The sequence below is a fragment of the Thamnophis elegans genome, chromosome 9, assembly GCF_009769535.1.
Source record: "Thamnophis elegans isolate rThaEle1 chromosome 9, rThaEle1.pri, whole genome shotgun sequence".
NCBI lineage: Eukaryota > Metazoa > Chordata > Lepidosauria > Squamata > Colubridae > Thamnophis > Thamnophis elegans.
Window position 1 is genome coordinate 13,700,716 of NC_045549.1, and position 11,931 is coordinate 13,712,646.

An 11,931-nucleotide genomic window follows, 5' to 3' on the forward strand; every position below is an offset into this window, starting at 1 on the left:
TTATCAACTTTATTGATGACTAAATTTGGAGCCAACTTCAGTTTTATTAATTCTTTCTGGTTTCATTCTCCTACATCTAATATAAACCCTACCCTACAAGTTGGTGGATCTGCCCAATGCATCCTGCACTTGCTTATCTTAAGATAGCTGCAGCCAGGCCTCCAACGACCTGACACCAGTCGCACCACTGCCCAGCGACTTCTGCAAGTTCCTTGCAGTTGCAGAAGTCAGATAGCAGCACAAGAGGTGTCAGGGCATCAGAGGCCTGGCTGCGGTGATCCTAAGGTAAGCGGGTAAGACATCCCCCCCCCAATAAGACCTGATGCTTATTTTGCCCCGCCCCCAAAATAAGACTCTTAATTTCAGGGAAACAGGGGTATATATAGTTATTTTTCTCTGTAACACCAATTGGTTTTATCCAGATATTATGTAGTCTACTACCACCTAGTGGTGAAAATATTTAATGACACTATCCATACCAGGACAATTTAAGACTGCCAAAACTCTTTAACAAAAGGTGAAATAAAACTATCCAAAGTAATTGACAGTTTGCACAAAATATTAGTCACATTGTATTCATCAGCTGCCCATATTACTAAACTGAAGATGACAGTTTCCATTATATTATACTATTTCAATAGACTAATACAGTAATCTTATAGATTAGGTAATCAATACAATAATCAGTAATCTTCAACATAGGCAGGTATTACGATTATCTGAATTTAGTTTGGGGATTTTTTTTTGATAAAGGTTTAATTATATTGCCTTTTGTGGATTGTTGGCATTGATGCCCAAAAGCACCCAAAAATAAAAATAAAAAACAAATTTCAGAGAGAACCTGCCTTCCTAATTAAAATGTTAAGGTTTTTTTCTTGCCTTTTCATGATCAACAGAAACTGCTATGAAAAGCAAGGCTGTATTTCACAGAGTGGGATGTTATTAGGAACTATAGATGACAGAGAATGAAAGAAAGCACCTTAGTATGTTCAGGGTAGCTTTTTAAAAATGAAAAAGAACAGTGGTAAGATGGAGGATTTCTGTCAAATTATAGTCATATTAAAGAATGTGGCAGTGGAAATAGCAATCAAGTTAGGGAAACACCTACACAAATTTTATTTTGTATGTAGATACATGTATGGTCTGAATGAAGGAATAACAAAGCGAACAAATACAGCACAGAAATATTACACTGGAAAACACAGAATAAACATTATTTTCCGTCTCCCAGAAAATTAGATGCTTTAGGAGTTCAGCCTGAAAATTTTAGCCTATCATAAATACTCTTCTTCAAGACAGTATCTGTATTTTCTGAAAAGAAAATCTCTAAATAAAATCATGGCTTTGTAATTGAAGTCATCCATCTGTTATTACTTTTTAAACATTTATTCCACATTTGTTCAGGCCTAATTTTCTTTGTCTGATTCAGGTGATGTTTCTTCTCCTTTGTTTGCTTAACAACTCAATTCCTTCTTAACTATTTCCCTGAAGGATATTTTAAAATCCGATTTGTTCACTCTGCTTATGGGGCTGCTTCATCTTTAGCTAAGGCAGCTGCAGCTCTGCCTGTTAGACTTATAACCATTCAAAGTTACAACAGAACTAAAAAAGTGACTTGCAACCAGTCCTCACACTTACAACCATCGCAGCTTCTCCATGGTCACACTATCAAAATTTGAGATCTTGGCAACTGACATGTATTTACAATAGTTGCAGTGTCCCAGGGTCATATGATCACTATTTACAACCTTCCCAGCTGGCTTTTGACAAGCAAAGTCAATGGTGAAAACTGTGTGTGTGTTTGTGTGTGTGTGTGTGTGTAATGGCTCTGTGTGTGTGTGTATGTGTGTGTGTGTATGTTCCAGCACAACTCTGGAACACCTCGAGCAATTTCAACCAAACGTGGTACACAGATGACTTACTCGCTGGGAAAAAATACTGTGGGGGATAAGACACCCTTAAAATCCCTTAGAAGGATATTCTGTTAAGATACAACATGTTGTGCCTTAAATTGCTTCTACTGTACTGCTGTAAAATGACATCTACTGTACAGTGCCGTGCAGTTGCCACAGTATTCCACAAGAAGGCTCCCTCTGGTAAGGGGAAAAATCCAACATTAGAAATTATGTTTGGTCCGGACATTTTTCCCCCTATAAATAAATAACTGGGCAACACTGGGTTATCAGCTAGTAGGTTATAAAAATAAGCTATGCTTTACTTAAACATTCTGCTTAGCAACAGAAATTCTGGTCTCAATTGTGGTTGTAAGTTAAGGACTACCTGTGCCATCCAGATGACCTGGCTGAGGTCCTAAGTTAGGAAACTACGAAGGTACATATGACTGCTTCAGTGGTGGGATTCAAGTAATTTAACAACTGGTTCTCTGCCCTAATGACCAGCTGGGAAGGCGGGGCTCAGTGGTCATGTGACTGGGTGGGTGTGGCCAACTCACATCGATGGGCGCTTCGTCTTAGCTGTTAGAATGTAATAAGGGTTAACCGGAGAGGCAGTTTCTGTGAGCAAGACAATAAAAATTAGTCTAGAAACAACACCAGAATGTTTCCTTCCTGCCATCCTTACAGGATTAGCCTTGTAAAGTGGAAAAAAACAAAATAAAATTTCTTCCAACAACCGGTTCTCCGAACTGTTCAGAAAGTTAACAACCGGTTCTCCTGAATAGGTGCGGACTGGCTGAATCCCACCACTGGACTGCTTATACAAGCAATTACCCTATTCCCCCTTATTGGAATATACACCCAATTATTTTTCTTCAAATGGTAAAGGAACTCAGACACTCCTATAGGCTAACACAGCGAAGCAAATCATGCCAGTTACTAGATTCACACATTCAAATCATAATTTGCTCAGCCACGATTGACTGAGTAATTCACACTTGGTTGAATCCATACCTTGTCCTAGCCATAACTTGTAGTTTGCAAACTACAAATTATAGTTTGCAAACTATAATTGCTGGATTCATCCAGAAAAACTAAACCAAAGCCAATTATGCTACAATCTGGGTTAGTGCAACCCAGTCAATAGTTGGGAAAAATAAGGGAAAGAAAAACTAAGTTTCATCAGTATTTCAGTGAGGCCATCGCGATTCATTCATAGAGTTGCATGTTTTTGAGATCCTTTTTATCCTATTGACCTTTAGGGGCATTTAGAAAAGAGAGATAGCAACAAGTTATCCACTGAACTTCTTGTAGTTACATATGGACTTGGACTTGGGACTTTTCCAACTTTAGACCAGCAGCCCAACCACACTGACTGTCTCTCCTCCCTAGGATTGCTTCATGTATTATAAAGAACTTCATGGAAAGCATTTTGAGTGCCGGAATAAAATATGCTCATTCCGAATGGCTAAGAAAACCTATGTATATTTGTTCTGGGTGTGTTCGGTGTACCTTGGGCTTGGTTGCCCACAGAGCTGGAAATAATGAGTGTGCATAAGTGTGTAAGAAACTGGGTTATATCCTCATTCCTATATGGCAGTTCTCAGTTTACTTTGGCTGTTAATCCAGGAGGGAGACACAGTTATTGACAAGGAAGTCCTTATATGGCAATGCATCCCTACTGTTGCTGTTGTTCTCCAAAAAATGTCTTCCAAGAAAGTGGTATTTATTCCACTTCCTTGAGGGCAACCAGTGTGGGTTCTGTATAATTATCTCAAGCTCAACACAAGCAACACATCAGCTTGTGAAAGGTGTGTATGGACCTGTATGAAGAGTATGCGGTCAGTTTATCCTCCCATGTCAGAGATAAATAGATTGGTTCCAATTTTGTTTTGTTTTAGTGAGGGAATTTTAGAGGTATTTTAGACTGGTTTATATTAATCAATCAGAATAGAGCTGGAAGGGACCTTGGAGGTCTTCTAGTTAACCCTCCCTGCTCAAGCAGGAGTCCCTCTACCACAGGGGTGTGAAACTGGCAGCCCGCGGGCTGGATATGTCATGAACAGGCCACGCCCACCCCAGCTCCGTGAATGTCGTGAAATGTCAAGTGATGGCAACACGACGCGACTCGTGCTCTACCATTTCAGAGAGGTGGTTGTCCAGGCTCTTCTTAAAAAACCCCAGTGATGAAACATCTACCACTTCTAAAGGCAAGTTGTTTCATTGATTCATTGGTTAAAAGTTTCTCCTTAATTCCAGGTTGCTTCTTTCCTTATTAGTTTCCATCCATTATTTCTTGCCTTGCCTTCTGGTGCTTTGTAAAATAAGTTGACCCCCCCCCCTCTACTTTGTGGCAGCCCCACAAATATTGGACTACTGCTATCATGTCACCCTTAGACTGTCTTTTCTCTGGGACTGTGTAATTCCTGCAACTGTTCTGTCTTCAGGCCCTTAATCATCTTAGTTGCTCTTCTTTGAACTTTTTCCAAAGTCTCAACCCTTTTTTGTAATGTGGTGACCAAAACTGGATGCAATATTCCGAGTGTGGTCTTATTAAGGATTTATAAAGTGGTAATAATATTTCATGTGGTTTTGATTGTATGTGTCTCTTTATACATAACACCAAGTAGAATTTTTCAGTGTATTGCAATTTAGAGAAGCAGACATCAAGCTGGCAGGAATAGCCAAAATTCTAGAAGACAGGCTCAAAATACAGAAGGATCTTGACAGACATGAACACTGGGCCCCATCTAACAAAATTGAATTCACTGGTGAGAAAAGTAAAATTCTATACCTAGACCAAAACAAACAAACAAAAAAAAAATGCGCAGGTACAGAAATGGTGTTACTTGGCTCAATAGTTTGTAAGTGTAAAAAGGATATTGGAGACCTAGTGGACAATCACTAAAATATGAGCCAGCAGTGTGCTGCAGCTGCCCCAAAAGTCAATGCATTCCTAGGTTGCCTATCATCTACCGAACAGACCAGTGGTGGGATTCAATTTTTTTTACTGTGGGTGTGGCTTGGTGGGCGTGGCAGGGGAAACTTACTGCAAAATCCCCATTCCCTCCCAATTAGCTGGGATTCGGGAGGCAGAGAATAGATGGGGGGCAGGGCCAGTCAGAGGTGGTATTTACCGGTTCTCCAAACTACTCAAAATTTCTGCTACTGGTTCTCCAGAACCCGCTGAATACCACCTCTGAAACAGACATTCCAAATTCATCCCACTTTGCAGAAAAGGGGTAAAAATAGTCAATATGATGACCACAACCATGGGACGAAAACCCCACTTCCTGCCTTCTTTGACTGATAAAATAGATTGCCACATCAGTGAAGTCTTTCTATGCATCATGGTATTTTTTAAATTAAATATACATGGGAAAGTTTATAATTACTTTTAGACTTCTTCTGTAAGGGGAGGAGAACATACCAGATATTTCCAATATATTTTTCAGCATTTGATCAGGGTGGACATTTTATGTTTAATGTCAGTGTTAATTATATATTTATCATTTATTATTAACACCCTTTTGTACATGTTTTTTATTTTTATTCTTAGTGTTTGATGTTTGTTTATTCTTTTTGCTTTTTTCCCCTTATTTTGTATTTTAAAATTGGAAATAAAAAATATTTAAAAAATAAACCAAACATTAGACTAATTAAGCTGAACAGCTGCTTTATGGGCTTGTGGGAAGGCAGTCATGTTACCAACCTTGTTGTCGAGGTGTAATAAAAGGAATATTTGCTACTATTTAAAAAAAACTTTTTGGAGAATAACTTTTCTGCTCTCTTTCAAGGATGGGAGGAAGGCGCATCACCCTGGCTACCTGGCCAATCCCTCTCTAGGATATGTGTGATCTGAGAAATGCCACTTTTAGCAACAAGGTGCAAACTTACAATCATTCATTCAGTGACTGTTCTAAGTTACAACCCTGAAAAAAGTGACTTGGCACCATTTTTCACACTTGCAACCCTTGATCAAAATTTGGAGAATTGGCAACTTTCAGATATGTATGATGTGGTGTCCCGAGATCATATGATCACCTCTTGAGATTCTCTGACAAGCAAAATCAATGGGGAAGCCAAATCTGCTTAACGACTACATGGTTCACTTAACAATGGCAATGATTCATTTAACAATGTGGCAGCAAAGGTTGTAAAATGGAGCAATGCTCACTTAACAATTGTCTTGCTTAGCAGTGGAGATTTTGAGCTCAATTGTGGTTGTAAGTCAATGATATTTTTGTTTAAGTCAGCAGGGGAACGGACTCTTTTGATAAGCTCATATTTTAAAATGTATGTATATATTTTCTGTGTGGTTGTCTGTGGTTGGAGCTATTTTGTTTCCTTTCCCAAATGACCTGCATGAAAACCTTCCCCCTTTGTGTTTAATGTATGGTGGTTTATCTATTTAAAGCCTGTCTCATCCCACATGAATATTGTTTTGCCAGACAGATAATGACTGGGGTGAGCATAGTTATTTAGACTGCACACCTCTTTTGATCCTACTGAGTCTCAAAAAAGGTAACTTTATAAAATAATCTGTCCCCTTCAGCTTTCCATCAGCTCAGCTTTTCCTGCTTAACTGTTGAGTTCAAGAAAAGAGTGCGTGAGAAAAACCACTGGTAAGAGAAGTGAACTCGACTTCCAAATTTAACACTTGCCAAAACTTTGAGCCAGTTTGTTCTGACCTAGACTTCCCCAGAAGCACGAAGCCGAGTCCTTGAACTGATAAACCCCTTTTATTTAATTTACAGTGAATTCCTCTCCAGCAAAGTCTTTCATCTCCCACGGTCTTTCAAGATAGTTCATAATTACTGATTTTTATCAGGCTTGGAGAGTAGCCAGGCCGATATCTTTCAGATGCTGCAATAGTTGGCAAGAATGCAGGAATGAACTAATTGTCTCCTGCAAACACCCCTCCCCTTTCACTCCTCTTTTATTCCCTATGGGAGGGGCCATTCACTGCCCACCTGTGGCTTTACTCCCAAGTCGACCCTTGTTCCTTAGCTGTTCCCTTCGTCTGGCAACTCTGTGCTGGGAATAGGCTCTAGCTGTTCATCTGCCTCACTGATGTCTGACTCCAAAGGCAGCTGATAACTGTCAGATGGCCCAGGCCCCATCTCTGCCTCCGACAGAGCCCTCATCAGAGCCTTCCCCAGACTCCAGGACTGGCCATGTTCCTCCCCAACCTCCTCACTGTCTGAATCTGCTGCCAGCTCTGCTGGCGTTCAACAACACAGTTGCCTTTCTCTGCTTGACCTACCTTATAGGTTTGTTGTGAGAAAATGAATGATCAGAGGAGAACTAAATTTTCCCCAGCAATCAAATTATTCAGTTTATGCAATGGTTGTCTTGCTAGGACCCTCTGTAGGATTTGGAGGCTTTTGGCAAAGCAGAGTTGCAAGACACAAGCTCTGTTCTTTTTTTACATGTGTGTGACATCAACACGCATAATCAAAAGGGGTGGAGCTTGTGTTATGAGACATGACTTTGCTTACATCATTGTCTCACCTCAGCCTCCATTCTTGATATCTCTGGTGGGTGATTCCTGGGTGAAAATGTTCTGGTTCTTTGACACTTATTTTACTCCTATGTCATGTTTTATTTGCAGGGCTTGGGTGGTGGAAAAGGTAAGGTTCTACATTTAGGCAAGAAAAACCAAATTCACAGGTATAGGTGGCATGTGGCTCAATAGTAGTAACCGTGAGAGGGATCTAGGAGTCCTAGTGGACAATCACTTAAATATGAGCCAGCAGTGTGCTGTAGCTGCCAATAAAGCCAGCACAGTCCTAGGCTGCATTAACACAGGGATAGAATCAAGATCAGGTGAACTGTTAATATCACTTTATAATGCTTTGGTAAGACCACACTTGGAATATTGCATCCAGTTTTGATCACCATGATATAAAAAAAATGTTGATACTCTAGAAAGAGTACAGAGAAGAGCAACAAGATGATTAAGGGATTGGGGATTAAAGCATATAAAGAACAGTTGCAGGAATTAGGTATGTCTAGTCTAATGAAAAGAAGGACTAGGGGTGATATGATAGCAGTGTCAGAGCTGTCTTAATGCATCGGCCTGATGGGCACTTTCCCATGAGCCCCACGAGCATAGTGGCCCCATACTAACCTGTGTATATTAACCCTTCAATGCACCTTGTATGATATAAATACAGCAACATATTTATTATATTTTATATTTTACTGCATTTTTAATTAATACTAATGTGCAAATATATATTTAATTTTATTGACCATTTACATTTGTATTCCTGTGAGTAATTGTCATAGATGCCCATAATGCTGTTAAGACAGCCCTGAGCAGTGTTCTAATATTTGAGGGGCTGCCACAAAGAAGAGGGAGTCAACCTATTCTCTAAAGCCCCTGAAAACAGGACAAGAAGCAATGGATGGAAACTAATCAAGGAGAGAAACAACCTTTAACTAAGGAGAAATTTCCTGACAGGTAGAATAATTAATCAGTGGAATGACTTGCCTCCAGAAGTTTTGGGTGCTCCAACACTGGAAGTTTTTAAGAAGAGATTGGACAACAATTTGTCTGAAATGGTATAGCGTTTCCTGCCTGAGCAGGGGGTTGGACTAGAAGACCTCCAAGATCCCTTCCAACTCTGTTATTCTGTTAAATCAAAGTTAAAAAGGACAACATAAGCTAAGGAAATATGGCCAGGCCCAAATGCTTTGCTGGAGGGAAAGCTTCTCACTTACAGTCAGGGGCTGTGATATTTGGACACAGAAGTAGTAAGTTTACACTATCACCTACCCCTTCTGTCATTCTTAACGCGTGTTCTTGCAAGTGGCATTAGTTACTTGTCAGCATGCAGTGGACTCAGGGCATAATTTTGGCAGCACCTAGAAAGCGCTCTTTAAGGAAGCTATGCTGAGGTGTCATCTTAGGAGGGCATTAAGTCGGACATCTGCTTTAGCCACCTGTGGTTTGGCCACATGCAAAAATAGCCACCTTCTTTTCTATAATAGTATGGTTGGGAATTCTGAAGAGGAACATGAAGCTCTAGAGGCTGATTTCCTAAATGTCTGATAACAGACAGATTTCTCTTCTCTCCTGTAACTGTGTTCGGCTACAACTCCTAAAAAATTCCAGACAGCTGAGTCTGGAATACAATATCAATATAATATCAAATATTGCCTGTCAAATGATAAATATCATGAAGTTGTACAATTACAGGTAGTCCTCAATTTGCAATCTTTCATTTAGTGACTATTCAAAGTTACAACAGCATGAAAAAAATGACGTATGACCATTTTTCCATTTCAGACAAATCCATTTCAGATATTTCAATATTTCCATTGAAATATCTGAACAGATATTTCCATTGAGGGGTTGCCTCAGATTAAACTAAAAACCTTATAGCAAGTTACAATCGAAGGCCAGTATATCTCTCAAGGGTACCATGCCAAAGTATTATGCCAAATCTAGTGAAGAAGCCTTGTGGAAGAAAAGATATCCAATGCCTAAGGGGCTGCCACAAAGAAGGGGAAGTCAACCTATATTCCAAAGCACGTAAAGGCAGGACAAGAAGCAATGGATATAAATTAATCAAGGAGAGAAACAACCTAGAACTAAAGAGAAATTTCCTGAGAGTGAGAACAATTAACCAGTGGAACAGCTTGCCTTCAAAAGGTGTGGGTGCTCCAACACTGGGGTTTTTAAAGAAAAGTTGGAGAACTATTTGTCTGAAATGGTATAGGGCAGTGGTTCCCAACCTTTGTGGCTTGGTGGCCTGGGTGGGTGGGGTGAGAAGGAAACTGGGCTGAGTGAATGGCTGCTCCTTGATATACTTAGTTTATGCTTTCTTTTACTTTTTGTCATCAGGACACAGAGAATAACACTGAAGCTGTAAATAATAGCACTACAAATGGTGCTAACATGCATGATAAGGTTATGAATATACCCAACAGTGAAACCGCCCATCAAGATACCATCCAGACTCCACAGAGAAGTGACGCAGAAGGTAGCAGTGGCCATGAGGACACCAGTGAAAATGAGAGCAACAGTGTGTACAGCTTCAGTGATGAACTGATGCAAGGGGATGAACCCAACCAAAGCCAAGATTCTGAAGGCTCAGAAAACAGCAGCCAGCAAGATCTCCCCAATCAGGCTAGTGATGGGGAAAGCACATCTTTAGGAGAGGAAGAGGACCAAAACAGTAATGCCGGCAGTGAGCAATCAGACAGCAAAGGTCAAGACAATGAAAGCCAACAGGAAAGCAATGAAAGTAGCAGGCACCCAGGCGGTGATGACAGTGACAATAGTGGCCCATCTGTCAGCAGCGAAAGTGAGAGTCAACCAGATAGCAGCCAGAGCCAGTCTGAGAGCAACAGTGAGAATGACAGTGAGAATGAGAGCATCAGCGAAAGCGACAGTAAAACTGAAAGCAGCATTGACAGCGGCAGTGAATCCAAGAGCAGCAGTGAGAGCGACAGTGAATCCGAAAGCAGCAGTGAAAGTGACAGTGAATCCAAGAGCAGCAGTGAGAGCGACAGTGAATCCAAGAGCAGCAGTGAGAGCGACAGTGAATCCAAAAGCAGCAGTGAGAGAGATAGTGAATCCAAAAGTACCAGTGAGAGTGAGTGAATCCAAGAGCAGCAGTGAGAGCGACAGTGAATCCGAAAGCAGCAGTGAAAGTGACAGTGAATCCAAGAGCAGCAGTGAGAGCGACAGTGAATCCAAGAGCAGCAGTGAGAGCGACAGTTAATCCAAAAGCAGCAGTGAGAGAGATAGTGAATCCAAAAGTACCAGTGAGAGTGAGTGAATCCAAGAGCAGCAGTGAGAGCGACAGTGAATCCGAAAGCAGCAGTGAAAGTGACAGTGAATCCAAGAGCAGCAGTGAGAGCGACAGTGAATCCAAGAGCAGCAGTGAGAGAGATAGTGAATCCAAAAGTACCAGTGAGAGTGAGTGAATCCAAGAGCAGCAGTGAGAGCGACAGTGAATCCAAGAGCAGCAGTGAGAGCGACAGTGAATCCAAGAGCAGCAGTGAGAGCGACAGTTAATCCAAAAGCAGCAGTGAGAGAGATAGTGAATCCAAAAGTACCAGTGAGAGTGAGTGAATCCAAGAGCAGCAGTGAGAGCGACAGTGAATCCGAAAGCAGCAGTGAAAGTGACAGTGAATCCAAGAGCAGCAGTGAGAGCGACAGTGAATCCAAAAGCAGCAGTGAGAGAGATAGTGAATCCAAAAGTACCAGTGAGAGTGAGTGAATCCAAGAGCAGCAGTGAGAGCGACAGTGAATCCAAGAGCAGCAGTGAAATTTTGAGTAGTTCGGAGGACCAGCAAATACCACCTCTGACTAGCCCTACCCCCATCGATTCTCTGCCTCCCGAGTCCCAGCTGATTGGGGGGAAATGGGGATTTTGCAATATCCTTCCCCCAGTAGTGGGGTAGGAATGGAGATATTACAGTATCCTTCCCCTGCCACGCCCACCAAGCCACGCCACAGAACCGGTAGTAAAAAAAATTGAATCCCACCACTGATCCAAAGTAAACTTCTTGAGAAAGTTGGTGGCATTAGCTATACCACTTTCCCAGGCTTGGGTGTTACTCCCTGGTTTGCTACAGAGAAAACTCATATATTTAGATCTACTGGAGGCATAATTATAGTATACAAAACCAGAAGACATTGGCTTCTATTGTGAGAACATGCTTAGGCAACCTATAGGAATGTTTTTTTTTGCCTTCTCAGAATCCTTATGTTTCTCTCTTTATTTATATTTTAAATCTGACATCTGCTTTGACTTCATTTTTCCATCTGTTGAAGTCTGCTTGTTGTTTCCAAAGTCAGTCCCTATCTCAACTCAGGTGCAGAAAAGTAGAACTTTGAACGGATGAGTTTTCTTAGGCTTTCCTAGTTTTTCCATGGTTTCCACAGAGTGATCAGTATGGAGACAAAACCCCAGCTGAAACAGGACAGGTGACATCACATGCATCATTTCATAATTGTATGCTTTGACTAATTCAATTTTTGAGCTCATGATAGTATTGTAGTTTTTTATGGTCA

General features: G+C 40.9%; 1 protein-coding gene across 1 annotated transcript; it reads left to right on the top strand.

Annotated features, from left to right (window-relative positions):
- Positions 1 to 209: 209 nt before the first annotated feature.
- On the top strand, positions 210 to 11,249 carry DMP1 (dentin matrix acidic phosphoprotein 1). The gene is made up of 2 exons (XM_032224434.1): positions 210 to 285; positions 9,751 to 11,249. The coding sequence occupies exon 2, from the start codon at positions 9,805 to 9,807 to the stop codon at positions 10,510 to 10,512; it is 708 nt and encodes a 235-aa protein (XP_032080325.1). The 5' UTR covers positions 210 to 285; positions 9,751 to 9,804; the 3' UTR covers positions 10,513 to 11,249.
- The last annotated feature ends 682 nt before the right edge of the window (positions 11,250 to 11,931 follow it).